This window comes from Lycium ferocissimum, chromosome 1 (genome assembly GCF_029784015.1).
Source record: "Lycium ferocissimum isolate CSIRO_LF1 chromosome 1, AGI_CSIRO_Lferr_CH_V1, whole genome shotgun sequence".
Lineage (NCBI taxonomy): Eukaryota > Viridiplantae > Streptophyta > Magnoliopsida > Solanales > Solanaceae > Lycium > Lycium ferocissimum.
This window is the reverse complement of record NC_081342.1, coordinates 69,526,223-69,544,534: the sequence shown is the minus strand read 5'-3', so window position 1 is coordinate 69,544,534 and position 18,312 is coordinate 69,526,223. Positions and strand designations below refer to the sequence as shown.

The 18,312-nt window shown below is 31.7% G+C and overlaps 1 protein-coding gene across 1 annotated transcript in view; it reads right to left on the bottom strand.

Moving 5' to 3' along the window:
- The window catches only part of LOC132030986 (NAC domain-containing protein 71-like), a 3,459-nt gene extending 9 nt beyond the window's left edge, over nt 1-3,450 (bottom strand). Inside the window, exons 1-5 of the mRNA XM_059420805.1 lie at nt 2,979-3,450; nt 1,353-1,636; nt 1,052-1,258; nt 733-964; nt 1-636 (exon numbers count right to left, since the gene is read on the bottom strand). The exon at nt 1-636 is cut by the window's left edge and continues 9 nt beyond it. Coding sequence (XP_059276788.1) covers nt 563-636; nt 733-964; nt 1,052-1,258; nt 1,353-1,636; nt 2,979-3,135 — 954 coding nt within the window. The 5' untranslated portion in view covers nt 3,136-3,450 and the 3' untranslated portion in view covers nt 1-562. The remainder of the gene's footprint in view (nt 637-732; nt 965-1,051; nt 1,259-1,352; nt 1,637-2,978) is intronic.
- Nucleotides 3,451-18,312: the final 14,862 nt, after the last annotated feature.

Below are 18,312 nucleotides of genomic sequence, written 5' to 3'. Positions count from 1 at the left end.
AAATAATTGCTAATTAAGAAACGTTGCTGATAATAAGTAGAAATTTCACAATAGGTACAACAAGTTTACTTAAAACATATGCATTTCAACATTGAATGAATCATTATGATATTTTGAACCTATGTTGCTCGAACTCTCTGACATGCTGCCACACCCGTCTTGGATCCTCCACAAATGCAATACTTTTGGAGGATCCGACATGCACCTGTCGACATTTTGGAGAGTCTGAGCAACATATTTCTAAATTGCTTAATGTAGTCAAAACCATTGGATCATATAGTTCACTGCTGAATATTTTGCTACATTTGATGCTTGGTATTCCATACATTAAAATTGATCAGAAAGAGAATGTTTGATCGATCGTTAAATAGGATCATCGCTAGTTATCTCATACAATAACGACAACAGTGTCAAATGTACTAGCTAGAATTGCACTCGCGAAACTAATAAACTTGAGTTGTTGTAATTGAATGGCAGCCTTCGAGACGAACATATAAAAAATCTGTCGTCTCGTATAACAATAGAGTTTCTTAAACCTGACTGAATCGCGTTGATGATTCAGTTACTGAAAGTTATCTTCGTGCGACCATAAACCATTAAAATCTCCCAAATTAGCTTGATTCCAACCTTCACACCCTGCAATAAAGATAGAAAAAGGCTTATATTAGTTTTTCCCTTTCATTTATCAGAAAAAGATATGTTTTTTCTGAAGGAGTTGATTTTGGCCATAACCTTCATATGACATAGTACTATTATCGTAAATCCCCGTGTAGGTTCCATGAACCGAGTAGGGAGATACACAGCCATAGCTACTGAGATCACCAGAACGTTCAACGTTCCCTCTAAAGTTTGGGAAAGTTGATCTTGAAGTGATCTCAATTAGATCATTTGGTTGCCACGATGCTACGTTTGGGAACTCATGGTGCGGAACATCTCCACATGCACTCTGGCCTCGAAAACATTCCTACACGAACCCACCAAAATCAGTACAAAGTTCAAAGAAAAAACCAGACTTGAATACAGAGAAAAAAAAAATGGAACATTTCAATACCTTTGAAGAATCAAGAATCATATCATGTGATGTATTATAAGGAGAAGTAATCGGAATCGAATAGTTGCTATCGTTGCACGTGTGCGTCGTTTGAGTTGCCGTATCAGCAGTTGGAACAACAAGCTCGTTCGAGATTGCTACAAAAACGTCACTTGTTTTTAGCGAGTTATCGTTTCTCTTGATGACACGACAGAGAGCGAAAGGCCCCTAAACATATTCAAATTGCAGAATATGGTCAACTTCTTGAACTCATGCATTTACTAAATTAAAGAAAAACATTGATGACTTTGGTGAATCAAACCTGGAAATTCGGAGAGGCTTGTGAAACATCATCACATAGACGATACTCGTGCATTACCCAATCTGTTCTATCCCCTTGGGGAGCTCGTCCACTATAGAAGACTAATGTCTTTCGATATCCAACAACTTCAGGCTGATCATGACAGGTAACCTTCCTATCTTTCCCGGTTGCTTTCCAGTATCCGGCCTTAGTGGCTCGATTGGTTCGTGAGCCATTCGGGTACTTCTTGTCCCGAGAGCAGAAGAAGAACCACTCCATGTCGCGCTTTGGAAGGAACGATTTCTCTACATTTGTAAGGACATGATGTCAGAGGGCGATAGAACCTAGGTCCAACTGAATGCAGTATTTTCTACATGAAACATAGATATATATGTGAAAAACTACCAAAACTACTAAAAATTCAAAAAAAAAAAAAAATAATAATAATAATAATAATAATAATTAAATAATTCTGAACGCATAATTTCAAATTTATTACTCCCTCTGTCCCAATTTATGCGATACACTTTTCTTCCCAAAAAAAATGATACATTTCCTTATTTGGCCACTATTTAACTTTAAATTTTACCTTTTATGCTTGACGAGATGATCTATGATCACACAAATATCTTTGGCTTATTTTAGACCAGCAGATTCAAAAGTTTTCCTTTATTTCTTAAACTCCGTGCCCAGTCAAACTATATCACATAAATTGGGACGGGTGGAGTATGAGTTTAGTGTTAAGAATCATAAACGTCGAATAAATCAAGTTTAAATCCTAAATTTGCCTTTACATGATGCCAAAATCCCAGTTCCAATTTCAGATAAGCAATTTTTGAGGACATGTCGTCAGAGTTGGATAAAGCCTGTGTTCTGTAAGTTCATCACAAAACACAGATATATAAGTGAAAAACTACTAGAAATTCAAAAAAGAATATCTAGTTTTGAACTCATAATTTCAAATCTATAATGAGTTTAGTGTTAAGAATCTTAAAGGTTGAACCGATCAAGTTTAAATCCTGAATTTAGCTCTTCATGATGTCAGAATCCCGAGTTCTGAATCCACGTAAGCAATCATGAATCAATCATAATGAGAAACTAATAATGCTTTAGACATGCTCTTCATCTTTAGATAATAATTAACTTTCAAGTATGAAAAAAAGAGATGCCCCACAGAACACTCCATCTTTTGATTTTAAAAAATAAAGCAACAACTTTCAGTACATTTTCGGTTAAAACGTATCATGAAGCTGCAGTTTCATTATTATTAGCTTTTCAACCAAACAATAAAACCAATCAAATGAAAAAGAAAAAATCATACATGACAACATGACATATGGACTAAGGTATCGTGTAAATGTTCTGCAACAATGTTCAGTTAAATTTCTTATTAGAGTTTTAACTTCTATATACTGACAGTACAAAAGAATTTTTATCCGATCACGTCACATAAAAGAAAACAAAAGCCAAACCATCCATAAAGAGCGGGATCCGTGACTTGGAAAATAGGCAATTTAATTCTGACAAAGCAAAATATCCGATCGTGTAAAAAAAAAATATGCCATCAGTGTATACAAGTGAAATTTATTTTATCATACGTGTGAACCAATACAAATGAATGCTTATACATGTCAAGAATGTATATACCTGGAAGTTCCCATGGATCAAATTTGTACAAGTCTATTTCTGGAATAACTTCCAACTCAATTTCAAGTCCATCAGTTTTCCTTTTCAGGTAATATCCAACCAATTCATCATCAGTTGGATGAAATCGAAATCCTGGAGGCAATGATGCTCCTGCCATGAACTAATTTTCTCAAGTCCTAATCAAAATATCTGAAACTAACTAGTATAGTTACGGTAACGCAGAGGCGGAAATGAGAAATTCAAATAACGGGATTTAAAAACTAATTTTCCACTTAACTAAGTGCCCCTAATACCTATTGAAAATCTGAAAGATCCAAAAATAATAACTTTTAGCAACTCAAGAATTGTGATAAATCTTGGAAATTGATAAAGAAAGTAAGTTTCAAGTGGAAATTGAAACCCCAGATTGTAAAATACCTTGAAAATGACAGAAGAAGTTGTGAACTTTTCAAAAGTAGCAAAATCTGATGACTATTAAGAGAAGAAAATTTGTGTAGGGGAAAAAAAGATTTGAGTATTGATTGGTTTTTATAGGCTATGGAGAAACCTATAGTCCAAACTAAAATAAAAAACCACCAAAAGGTTACTATAGCTTGTTTGAGGCTACAATAAATTCTATCAAGAATGACCCCACCAAAATCAAAAAATCAGTTCACACTAAAAACAGTTATCTCCCGCCAAAGTAAGCACTAGTGACAGTTAGAATTTTGTAGGCTTATAGTTCTTTTCAGAGCAGCTTGCGCACCTCGAGTATTTTACTAGTTATCCGATACTATCCACAGCAAATGTACAGGTGCAATGTGCCAGCTAGACCACCTCGACTAGTTCACTAGGTGTCTCTTCGGGGTAGCAAGCATGCATCTTGACTATTTCACTGGACATATGCTATTGTCCACCAACATATGTACCAGGCATGCGAGTATATGGTTGACCAACTCAACTATTTACTAGGTATCTGCTATCAAGCCAACTTTCATACGCCTCAACTATTTCACTAGATATATGATTGTCCGTCGGCACAGGCATCAAAATCTGGGCGTACCTGCCTACCTGCTAGACCACCTCAATTATTTCACTAGGTATGTGCGACCGAGTCAGTTTGCGTGACCTTGATTATTTCACTAGATATATGCTATCGTTCACCATCGGGCTTGCGGGTACCTGCTAGACCACCTTGACTATTTCTTTAAGTATTTGATGCTATCACTACTAAGAAATCTCTATTTTCCCACTGATTTCCCATTGAAAAATATTCGGTGGCTATTTCCCACTGAATGTCGATGGGAAAAACTTAAAAAGTGTTTTTACACGAAATAATTAGGAAGTTTCCCAATACTTCAATGGGAACCTTTCCCACCCTGCTTTTCCCCGGTGAGCTGGTTCGGTGGGAATGAAGTGGGAAAATCATGTTTTATAGTATAAATTTTTCACTGAATGTCGGTGGAAAAAACCTATGTTTCTAGTAGAGTATCTATCAGCATAGGTATGGGGCCCTACAGTATCACAATAACAAGTAACTTTGTTTTCGAGATTTAGATAGATGAGGAAAAATCACCAAGCATTTTCAGTCATCACTAGGCCAAATCTTTTAAGTGCTTGGGAATTGGGTTTTCTTCTTCTTTTCATCTTTCTTTTAGCCATAAAGTCTACTTCCCAAATTTTTTTGTCACAAATATTTTTTTGTCACACCTCATGAAGTCTTTCCCAAGTCATGAAGCTCGCTTAGTCCTTCCACATCATCCTGAGTCAGACAAAATCACTTTTGCTTTGTTTAAATATTATCATGATGCCATCCTGTGGCCCATTATATTATGTTCAAAAAGAGTGTGTCCTTAAAGTGCTTGTTCACACTCTTTTGTGGTGACCAAAGAGTACAACTTAGTGGCAAAACTCTATTTTGGAGTTCATGATTCACATTTAATCGCTATAGTTGCAAATAGGGCTGTACAATGAAAACCGACAAACCGCGCGAAAACCAAAACCGAATCAAACCCTAAAAAAACCGAGTAGTGGTTTGTTTGGTTTGGTTTGGTGTTGGATAAAAACCCGATCATAATAGGTTTGGTTTGGTTTTTAACTAAAAAAAAGTCAAACCGAGACCAAACCGATCCGATTATATATATACCATTTATAAATATTTTTATACATATATAATTTATAAATACGTGTATAACTTTATCACTTTTAAGCGTTGATTAGTCGGCTTCGTTCGATGCAATCCGTTTAAGAATTGGTACCACATCCGATTGTATAATTAATTCTTTTTTGGCAATTAAAAGGGACTTTTTCATTACAAATAGCTACTGTTGTCCAATGTCAAAACACTAATATGGCAGAACAGCCTAGCAGTAATCAAAACTAGCCTTTATCACATCAAAACAACTCAAACAATAAACAAAACTGGTAGACTAAGGGTAGAAAATCAGCTCATCCAATTTTTTTGTGAGTGTTGTCCGCTGGGAACCTCTAACAAACACCTCTTGTATAATCCTCCTTGTAAGTATTTGTGGTGTATAATTAATTCTTAATGCTAAGTTTGAGTTATAATCTTTTTGTTCATTTAGCGATAGGCTTTTTAAGTAAATGTTTAAAAGCTAACTAAAACTCATTTTACGGAACAATGTTGAAGTTGTTTGCTACTACATTCTGTTTAATTGTTATAGTTATACATCACATGCATGTTCTATACTTATTTGATTCAATTGTTATGAATTTTTTATTTAATGAGTCAATGAATTCATCACACATTTTTCATTTTACATAATTAGAAATAGAAGGGTAAGATGCTTATTTTTGGTCAAGCAAATGCTATTACAAGATGCTTCATATTGAACCAAAAAAAAAAACCCGAAAAAACCCGACTAACCCGAAAAATCCGAGAAAAACCGAGAGTGAAAAACCCGACTTTTGTTGGTCTGGTTTGGTTTATTGATTTAAAAACCCGATACAATTGGTTTGGTTTGGTATTTGAAAAATCCGAACCAACCCGGTCCATGTACACCCCTAGTTGCAAATGTTAAATTCCCATTGTATTTGATAGTTTGAGCAGCACTTAATCAAAGATTAGTAAAAATGAATAGTCTATTATGGTACACTGATCCTTCATTTAACTTGGCGTATCTATATTGAACGGGTGTAGCTAACTATTCAATTAAACGATATTGAGCATGTTTCTCATCTCTTCTCGAGAAATAAGTTGGCTAATTCTTTGCAAAATTGTGTTCAATTTCATATGTGTGGGCGCAATTCTCGTTAAGATCTATTCGTTAATTGGGAGAAGAATCCGCTTGAATCAAATTTTAGAGGAACGTATCGAGAGAAAAATGGATTTGGTTAGACAATGTATAGTTAGTAAATAGGTGAAGTTTTCGAAATACACTAAACATTAATTCCAAAAAACCTTACCCGTAGGAAATCTTCGCACGCACATGCACCATCACAATAAAGTCTTTTCTATGGTAGCACGATGAATGTCGCATAGCAAAGCAACGCCAAATACACCAACAAGGCGGCTACTCTCATCATATGAAATGGTTTCAAGATCCCATTATGAGAAGTCCTTGAAAAATAGAGGATGAATCGAAATATAGTTGTGTGCTACACCAAAACTAAGTGCAGGCAAAGGAGCAATCAGACTAACCTAGTGAATATATAAATTAGAATTACAAAAAGAAAATTGAACAACAATTGCGATAGGAAGCAATTGTATTATACGCTCTTAATTAAACATGAAAAACCCGAATTGACATAACATTCTTCTAATAAGTACACATAAATGGATCCATGAAGTGACAATATATATATATATATATATATATATATATACACATATATATATATATATATATATATTACGTAGTTCATTGAGAAAAAGAACGACTAATAATATATATATACACATATATATATATATAGTACGTAGTTCATTGAGAAAAAGAACGACTAATATTTTGGATATAAATTTGGCTGCGGACTAAATATGTGTAGTAAGAGATTAACTTTAAAATCAGGCTGATTGATAGAAACTATAATACTTTTTGCTTTACAAATGCGATAAAAAGTTAGCTTAATTACATCTTTAATATAAAGTAAGAATGTTACAGTTGCAAGCCAATGAAAATGTGAAATGGAACTTCAAAAGACTAGCTTTGAGTTCTCACCCAAAAAAAAAAAAAAAAAAAAAGCAGCTGAATTCACATTATATACATTATTTTAGTCTAAAACTGCTGGTGGTTGGGGTTCTACTGAGCTTATTCTTCTAATAATAATAAATATCTATCTTTTTTTCTTTTTTAATGGTAATTCCCACTCTTTGTTATACACCAAAAACGTGTAATCAATGCGCTCTCATAAGATTTAATTACAAGATCCTCCTGTTCAAAATAAATGTCCATTTAATCTTTTTCACATCCCTTAAAAAATAATAGCTTCTACAAAAAATATTTTGACTAAATGTTTAATTGATAAGACTTTGCTTATTTATTGCCTTGAATAAATAAGGGCAAATCTAAAAAAATAATAAAGTTAATTCTTCTTGATTTTGTAAGTGGACATTTATTTTGAACCAAAATAAAAAGGCTAAGTGGACACTTATTTTCAACCGGAGGGGAGTAACATTTTTCACACTGAAAAAGGAACCGCATGACTAATGAATTCAAATTCTCTGTGTGGTTAGTGTAAAAATATTTATACGATCAAATATTGCGTATTAGCCTCACTCTTTAGATCAGTAGCTTTAATTAGCATTTTTTGCCAATTGTCAACCTGTTCAACTAACTTCAGAGAATTTTTGTCACTCGACTTGACATATTTAATCCCGGCAGCGATTATAGTCCCTTTCTTGGAGTCCGGCTACTGACTTTAAGGTAATTACATATTAAACTTTTATAATAAGCAGTAATAATTTGATATCCCTTCCGTCCCAAAAAAAGTGTCACGTACCTTAGCAAAGAATTTTGTCAAAAAAAAAAAAAAGTGTTACATTAGAAATTCAAGACACAAATTGGCAAGTGTTTTCAACTATACCCTTCTCAAAAAACATCTAATAAAAAGGGGTCGTATAGTAAACATCACAGCGTATTTATTGATTTCTTAATTAGTGTAATTTTTGCTAAGATAACACTTATTTTGATCCGGAGGGAGTACAAATTAGTATAAATAACTATCATGTCATAATTGATTGACTAACCCTTGTGATGAAATAAACCATAAATGAGAGGAAACTCAACAAGGCAAGTACAAAAAATACTGCCATTTGCAAGTTAAAAATATTTTCTTGTTGTCAACTTTTAAAAAAGCCACAATAGGCATAGCTTATGAATCAACAATGGCCGTTTTTCTCATCTTTTTTTTCTTCTTTTTCTCAAATTGAATAAATAATTAGGGAATCACAAATTCCGAGAGCTGACCCCTCTATTCAAAGAATTAATTAAAATACGAACTATGACACATGAAATGTGTTCCTATTAAAACTAATTCCTATTAAAACTAACTTTTCTAGTAATCCAAAATTGACTACGATATCTTATTGCGTTTTTCAGACAACCTTGTTACTAATGTTTAAAACTAGGTGATATGAAACATGTGTTAACATAAAAATATAACTTGATTATAAGAATATTGTGTAGTGGTAAAAGATTCAAATTCCTAAGGCTAATCATCATATGTTGTCTTTTTATGAATAATAATAGTATTATATTTCTTTATTGATCATGCATAAAACAAAAAGAAGGAAAAATTGAACGAGATAACACAAAGAAAGAAAGAGATTGAAATGTATTTGTCTTGACTCTTGAGATAGGCAGATAGCTACTTCAATGCTTGCCAGTCTGAATTATGTGATAGAAACAAATCTCGCAACTTCTTCTTTTCTTTTTTTTTCTTTTTTTTTTTTTGCAATTTAATTCAATGGGTAATATTATTAATGGTCATTCAATTTTTATTTATTAAATCAAAGTTATTAAATTATTTTTTATAATAAAAAGGTTTAACTTGCTTAAATATCATGGGAATTCACTCCAATTTCTTGTACAAAAGAAAATCACTCAATTACATGTTTCTTTTGTTTCCTCCTTGTGACTGTTTTTTCAATACTTAAGTAAAGTTTAGTGACTTTTTACTCGCAAAAAAAAAGTAACTTTGGAGAGATGCAAGCAGCAAGGTAGAAAATATGAATGAAAAACTGTCTCATATAAATTTTATTAATCATAAGTCTTTATATAGACACATAAACAAATTAATAGATTCCTCCTACAGCTAAAGTATTAAATTCTCACTGAAACTAAGAAATTGAATATTTTGCTAAGTCAACTATTAGACTCTTCTACTAACTAAACAACTTATTCTAGAAAATTATAGTGGTAACAGATGCAACATCCAACAATATTTAGGTAGAATTGATTGATTTTTTCATTACAAAAACTTATTCAATAACTTTGACATAATAAAATGAAAGTTGAGTGACAATTCATGAAATTAATCCCTTAAATTCACTTTCTGGGTCAGTATATATGTTATTGGCCAAGGAGAAGGAACAAACGAGCATATACGAAAAAATTGTAATTTACTTTTTTTCATTTGATTACTGATAGAGAAAGCACATATCTTCAACCAAGCAATATTCAGGATTCGTTGCTATCTCATTATGAATTATTTGAAAACAAAATTGGATGGAAAAATTTCCACTCTCTACCTTGGCTGTTTTCAATAATTCATCACGAATCATTAAGAGAAACAGAATTAGAACTAGTCAACCGTCATTCTTTTTCTAAAATAAGTAAATTTATTAGGTAAGGAGGTCAATGATAGAATTGAAGATAATATGAATTATACTCTAACCTATTAGTGACACTCACCCATCATTCGAATATAATGTTTAGCTAGTTGTTAAACGTAAAAAAAAAATTGACAAAGACAAAAGAAGTCTGTAAGCTGATCAAGAAATTGACTAAGAGCCCGTTTGGATTGACTTATAAGTTGGAGCATAAAAGCTGTTTTTAGACTTTTTTTGAGTGTTTGGTGGCAAAGCAAAAATCATTTTGTCTTAAAATAAGCTCAAAAAAAATAATTGAGGCCATTTAAACTTAGTTTATCTAAAAAGCGAACACATAAAGTTGAAAACGAACATAAGCGAAAAAAAATAAGTTGGGCTACTGCACATTTTTTTTTTGAACATAAAGGCTATGAACATTTTAGTATATGCTCAATCCAAACGGGCTCTAAAAGATTGGAAAATCGTGCATTACACTACATTCTACTTTCTACACTCTTTCTTCTATTATAGAAATGGGAGTTGATGGAAAAATTTTATGGTGGTAGAGGTCCAACCAACAATAGATGTATGAGGCTGCCTTTTTCTTTTGACAAGTGTCTTTGTGGGTCCTTTTCATTGTCAGCCCACTATGTTCTTTTCTTTTTCTCTCCAGCTCCTTTCTCCCTCCTCTATTTCATCTTCCCTCCTCTTTTTCATAGTCTACTTTTTCATATGCTAAAAATTAAATAAGATAAATGGATCAATACTAACCCAAATACGATTGATATTTTTTTTTTTTTTCAGTGGTTGCTACTCCTAATATGCCTAAAAGGCAACTTCATAAAGATTCTAGGGACCCGTTTGGCCTTGAGAATTATTTAATTCTTTTTTCGGAAATACTTTTTATTTTATTTGAAAGCGCGCCATGCAAATTTTAAATAGAGCTTGAATTGTAATTTTGAATTTGAAAACACCTAAAACCCCTATCACTTTTTTCACAATACATTCAAACAACTAATATTTTTTGCAAAAATTATAACCAAACACAACTTCATCTTCAACTCCAACTTCAAAAATTCCAAATAAAGTGAAAATATTTGATTTCTATGTCCAAACGCCTTTTAATCTTCTTTTCTTTGTGATTTTAGATTTCGTAAATTAAGAATTCTAATAAGTATAACATTACTGCAAAATTTTCAAAGGAATTTTATTTATTTCTTTTTAGACTTTTGTGATTTTTCTACCTTTCGTTGCAAAAGTCTTAAAAAAAAGAAAAAAAAAAGTCGCAAAAAAAAAATGTGATTTTCTTTAATCCTACCTTTCATTTCAGAAAAAATGTATTAATACTACCATTATATATCTTGTGTTTTCACAAATCCGCTTGCTTGACTCTTCTTTCCCATTAATTCTTGTACCATAGGGGAAAAAAGTTAATTGGATCTTTGAAAGTTCCATTTCACATCTCAAGGAAACAAGTCCAAAATAACGTCAAAAAGATAAATTTTAAACGGTAAACACAAAATTTGAATTAACAGTAATTATTAGATAGACGCCAAAGCAATGAGAAAATTTAACAACTATAAAATGAAGAAAGATAATTAAGCGCTTACAATATTAAAATATTATTACATATATTAATTTATATAGATCTATTCAGGATTTCAGACTCATTAAGTGATTATAGAATTAAACAAAAACGCACTTAACAGTTAAGATTTGAATGGTTTAGATTCAGACCCTAAAAACAAATAGATTAATGACAAATTTGAATAATTAAATTAAATTTTCATTTAAGTTTAAACAAAAGAGGTCTGAGTTATTCTTCTAATCTCTCTAAAAGCTTCACCAAAATATTACTAGCCTATCCCCGAGGAAGTGAAAGCACACCATAGGTATTGTAGAATCTCACTTGTTGCTGTCAAACTTCAAAACAAATAAATAAAATTGGTTTGATAATTTTGTAGTGGTGTCATACTTGTTAAAATTCTTAAGTTACAAAGTCTAAAAATTACAAAGAAACGAAGAATTAGAGTCTTTATGAGGTTTAGTCGTTTAGGCATATCAGCAAACGCTGAAAAGAAAATGATTGATCAAACTTGGGTTAGTATTGATCAATTTATCGCATTTGATTTTTAGCAAATGAAAAACTAGACTTTCAAAAAAGGAAGATGAAATAGAGAAGAGGAGAAGTGTTGGAGAGAAGGGAAAAAAGAACATAGGGTGCTAAACAAGGAAAGGGACCCACAAAGACACTTGTCAAAATAAGAGGATGGCCTCATACAACTATTGTTGATTGAGCCTCTACCACCATAAATTTTTTCCTATTAATTCCACTTCAAACTAATTTAGGGGGGTATTTGGACCCCCGCAAAGTTTATGTGTCTTATTGAAAAAACGTGTCAACTTTAGGAGGGTTCCAATGTATTTACTCTTTTCATATCTAAATAAATCAAGGAATAACTACATGTCATAGCTAACTCTAAGAGTTATTTATGGATAATAACTACCTTTTAATTTAATTATTTTTAATAGCTATACTGATTTTTCAATTTACCTATCATAGCTATACCAAATACATTAGGTTTTATGGTTTATTTCTCCCTCACTCTCTCCTCCCTCATCTCTCTCTCTCTCCGTTCCCTTTCTTTCCCTCACCCCTCTCTCTTCCTCGGCCATATCTGGTTCCATCGCCGCCGGTCATCTTCACGGCGGAGCTCTATCGAAGTCTGTTTTCCATAGTTTGGTCATCCTTCTATTTCCCACAACTTGCCGACGAAGTACCAGATCTATAGATCTGGGATCAGAATGTTTCAAAGTCGCTGTAGTTAACCTAAAACCTGAATAGCCCCCAATCTCCATCGTGATTAACGCAATGTCGAAGCGGAAAACTCCATCACTTGTCGCATTTCACTCCGGAAGTTTCGGAATCGCCGCGATGTATGGATGGCTGAGTACCGACAGCGATGATGGAGTCGTCATCTTTGGCGGAATCCATGGCCAACCGAATGGACTTTATTTGATTGTATTTCTTACATCTGAGTGTATTTTATTTCTTATTTTTCCCAGATCTAAACGGATTTGAGTGTATTCTTCACTTTTTTTAGTATAGATACAATGTATTTTGTTTTTCTCCAGACATCCGATCAGATTTGATTGGATTCTCTATTTTTAAATACAGAGTATTTTGTATTTTTGAGGAATTTTAGCCGAATTTGACTGTATTCTTCATTTTTTAGTTTAAATACAGTATATTCTTTTGTATTCGTTTGCATTTCTGTATTCCGAAGGAGAAAATTGTGTATCTGAAGTGAAGCGAAATTTCGAAATATTATTATACAGTGTATTTTTATAAGGATTCGAGTGTGTTCTTCATTTATTTGAGTGTAAATACATTCAAATACAGTCGAATAAGAGAATTTCTGAGTGTAAATACATTCAAATACAGTCGAATACATTCAATTGATGCGACGTCAGGCGGCGACTTTACTGATCTAAACTCGAATACATTTAAATACAGCCAACAAAAGGATTATCAGTATATAAATACAATGAAATGCACAACTCCTTCGTGTATTAAAAGGATTTACTCCACTCTATTTTTATGATACATGTATTTCGCTGTATTTAAAAACACGGAATTACAATCGAACTCCTTCATGTATTTAAAGGATTTACTCCACTCTGTTTTTATGATACATGTATTTCACTGTATTTAAAAACACAGAAATACAGCCGAAACCACATAAAAGGTAGCTACGGTTTGTAAATTGCAAACTCGTAGCTATATATTGGTAGGAGCTTATAAAAGGTAACTATTTATGTAAGTTTTGTTAAGTAATTTATTGTCAAAATCATTTTCCAACATATGAATAATCCATATTTAGTCTTTAATTCATTAGCAATAATACTCAACACTTTACTATAATTTTACAAAATTTATATAGAAAATTTTCACTCTTTCTAATCACATGGTGTCTAAATTTCATCTTAAAATTTAAAGAGTACGTATATATTAATTAGTGTTTTGAGAGTTTTAGATAACCATCGATATTATATTTAGATTTTGAGAACTATCTTTAGATAGCTGAAAATATTAAAGTATTAATAGAGTAATAATGTGTTTTTTTGAAGGATAACTAATTCAATTTTAAGTAATAATATATGCAGGAGAACGTATCACCTACACACATTAAGCTAAAAAAAACTTGAAAAACATACATTCTACATTTATACTTTTGTGATACTATAATAAAGTTTATTTTATATTTACCAATTCAAGATTCATAAAAAAATTATTTACCAATTTCAAAATTTTCACCGGTGCTTGAGCCTGTGCTGTGCACGGGGTTTTATAACTAGTATTACTTAAATGCACTCTCAAAATGCCCTTTAGTTTAAATTTTACGCACTACAGAGTGCAGACTAATCAAAACCTCGGATTAAAGATAAAGAAACACTTACCAATTTACCACAATTCTTGTTGGTGAAACATTTGAACTGCCATTTTTCCCTTCTTTTTTTTTTCTCTCTTTAAGTTGTGAAAGCCTGAATTACACAACATTTTACCTAGTTAAATTTGGAATTTAGTTATACACGGACAAGATAAGCAATTTTTCACACTATCATTATAATTAACTTGTTTTAAATGGTTACTTGCCATTTTCTTTAGCATATAAGGATCATCGAATCAATAGCAATATGTCCAGTTTGAAGAGTAGCGGAGAAATTTCAGCTTCTGAATATCGATTAATTGAATCTTCCGCCCCGATTATTATTTCTCGTCATTCCGTATATGAGCCTCTTCAAACCGGACATGTTGCTGTTGATTCGATGATCCTTATAGGCTAAAGAAAATGGCAAGTAACCATTTAAAACAAGTTAAATTATAATGATAGTGTGAAAAATTGCTTATCTTGTCCGTGTATAATTAAATTCCAAATTTAACTAGGTAAAATGTTGTGTAATTCAGGCTTTCACAACTTAAAGAGAGAGAAAAAAAAAGAAGGGAAAATGGCAGTTCAAACGTTTCACCAACAAGAATTGTGGTAAATTGGTAAGTGTTTCTTTATCTTTAATCCGAGGTTTCGATCGGGTTCGAGCTCGGGGTATAAAGTCATTCTTGTTAGAGAGCGCTTTACCACAAATATGAGACTTCTCGGCGCGAATGCGAATTTAATCGGACCCTAATATAAGTACCGAACATTGGGAGAGAAATATATAAAAAAAAAAAATAAAAAAAAAAAGGTAGTTCTAAGTTTCTGATTAACAGCAGGAAATTTTGTATTTCATTTCTCACCTAACACTGGCTTCCTCCTCTAGTCCAAAGAGAAGAAAATAATTGGAAAATGAAAGATAATTTTAAAAAAAGAAAAAAAGAAGAGTTGAGCATACAAGACAAATCTTTAAGTCATAATTAGATAGGATGATCAGATTTTGAGATAAGATGGGGTGACGTACTCGAAATTGTATGAAAATTAATGTTGTCATTAAAGTTAAGATTGAGGTTTTGATGTGAAGGGAAAACAATTTAAAATGGAAGGAAAAGTTGGTCAATCCAATATAAGCAAAGTCACTTCAAATACAAAAAATGGAAATACTACTGTATAGTTCAGCCAAAAGAAATTGGGTTGTTGAAGAATGCAGTTTTTTCGCATACTGAGAAGACAAATCAAATGGAAATCAACAACAAAAATATATTACTATTATTATTGTATTTGTTAAGAGTCCAATGATTCTGAATATACCTTGAACAATTGAAAAGGTCCAAATATACTTTTGAACAATTAAAAGAGAGATCCATATATATTCTTACATGTTTTTCAACGTATTTGCCAAATTAGACCGACTATTCTTTTCACGATAGAAAACCGTTAGTCGAAGTGACATATTTGAGACGAAAGATAACGAGGGAGACTTTTATGAACCGATAGATAAAGGATGAGCCAATGTACATGTACAATAAGCTCAATTAAATTCTTAAGATTGTAACCCTTGTTTCAACTTAACTACATGCATAGTCTACATAATTAACAAAGTGGGGAAAGTCTAATCAGATAATACAAAAAGATTGTGACCAAAGATTCGATTAGAGCGTTAATATGTTGCACATCAGCATTAACAAAGTCAAACTTTAATTAGAAAAAATTACATGGAAATATTATTATTTAGAATTAAAAGATATGCCTGCTGACATTGTATTTGTCCTTAAAGGTATCAAATCATGATTATGTAAATCTTGACTAAACTCGTTTTAGTCACGTTTGAATGTAGTATCAGGCAGATAATTATGATTTTACCTAATTTTCTTTAAATTTCCAATTGTCACCTCCGTTTCTTCTTTTATTAGAAATTTTTAGTAATTATTTGTTGGAAGATTTTCCAAAATTTATTCTCCATTATAGATTAATTGTTTGACTAAAATTTAACCTCACTACTCACTAGTATATCGATAGTAAATTATCACCCTACAACATTGATTTATTTTTCCTTTTTTTTTCTTCTTTCTTTTCCTTGGAATCCTCTTTCCATTTTCCATAGTAACAGTTAATTGATGAATTAAACAGTGAAACTAAGTCATATTTTAGATTAAAAATGCACTTGTTAATTGAGATTTTTACCCAAGAAGTCAATTTTCTAAAAGTATTTTCATAAAAAAGAGTACTTCTTTTTTATTCCAAAAATGACTAAATAAGAGTACTTCTTTTTTATTCCAAAAATGACAAACTTCTTTTCCATTTTAGCAATATTCTGAAATCACTTACTGTTAATGAAGGACCACTAATTAAGGGATTAAGTCACATCCTAACTAATACTTATCATTTTCTCTTTCATCATCATCTTTCTCACTAACTAAGAAATTAGTTTACGAATGATTCTAATTAATATGTACATATCCCCTTCTCTTTCATCATTAATTTTTCCACTAATTAAGGAATTCGTTTAACGCTAATTATCCCTATTTTCAGTTTGATAATATATTTATACCATGTGTATTCATAGGGATATCTTTATTATACCATGTATATCTTCATTATACTGTATATATAATTAGATATACACACATAAAATGGTGTACAATTTTATTTTTCTTCTAAATATACTTTCAATAAATTTAGGGGGATATATTCATGGTATAAATTTGTTATATCAAAAGTTTTTAATTTTTTTTTACATATAATTTTATATTTGTAATATATGCTTGGTATGAAACTTTTATATCTAAAATATACCATGTAATTTTATGGTATAAATTTTTTATATCTAAAAATAAACTGTGTATATTTATGTTATAAAAAATTTTATTCCATAAATATACCATGTATTTTATGGTATAAATATAGTATATGACAAATTCAAATTATTGTTATATTTCTAGTATAATTTTATGGGATATAAAGGTTACCATTGTATATTCATGGAATAAATTTGCTATATTGAAAGCACTTTTTTTTGTGATTTTTTAATTAAAATATAAATATTTATTTATAGTATATGCAAGATATAAATGGAACGTAATTGGGGTGAGAGGGAGATATTTGTTGAGCAAAAAAGTACGAAGAAAATGAGTTGGTTTGTTAGTGCTAGCCGTAATGGAGAGTAATTTTTTATGGTTCTAACTCTTTAACTGCGACTGAATGTTAATTAAATAATTATGCTAACATTATATTTTTATATAGTTACGTTTTTGTTCCCATTTTATTCACGGAATTGCTTATCGAAGAGACCTTCAATGGAGTGACCCAGCTCGTAATGGGCCCAATTAAGTTCAAGCCCAATTACTTTTCTAACCTAGGGGCATTTGCACTTTTGTTGTATTTTGTGCTGATCTTTAATTTATGGCCCTCATAACAAAAAGAAAATTTGCAAGGCATAAGTGTATATGTTTGTATCATAATATCCACAAATTATGCTCTGGCATGACTTCAGTTGTGAAGAACTTATTCGCCACTAGGCATAAGTTCGATTGCTAAAGGACAAAAAATAAAGATCAATCCATTTTAAGGCCAAAACGTGTAATTTTATGTCTAGCCTATCTAGTCATTTTTTTCACAAACGCAAACGCTTTTTAACACACTGCTTCCCAATTTGTTTCTTCACTGTTCAAAATCAGGAATTAAGCAAGCAGAGAACATCGAATTGAAGGAAGATTACAAGCAGTATTGGAAAAAAATGCTATGTTCTAAATACATTACAAACACTGGCTGAAGCTTAAATACTGGCGTTAAAAAGGTCATTTTTTTGCGCGGATGGCCCTTCTTTTGGGGTGGTCTTTAAATTTTGCCCCTCATATTTGTGGTCTTTAAATTATCACTTTATATTCTTTAGTCTTTAATTTTTGCCCTTCGCATTACAACTTTGAGCTTTCACGCAGAAATCATGAGGTTCTGAGTTCGAACCCCCGCTCAAGCATAAATTAAAAAAAAAAAAAAATTGCAAGCGCAAGGTTTGGGTCGCGTGTGTGGCGGACCGCGATACTCTTGTTAAGGAATTACAAATTTTATCCCGAACCGGCATACTCATGCCTTATGGACGGACTTGGCATAAGTATGCGGTCAAGATAACTTTGATAATTCCTTCACAAGT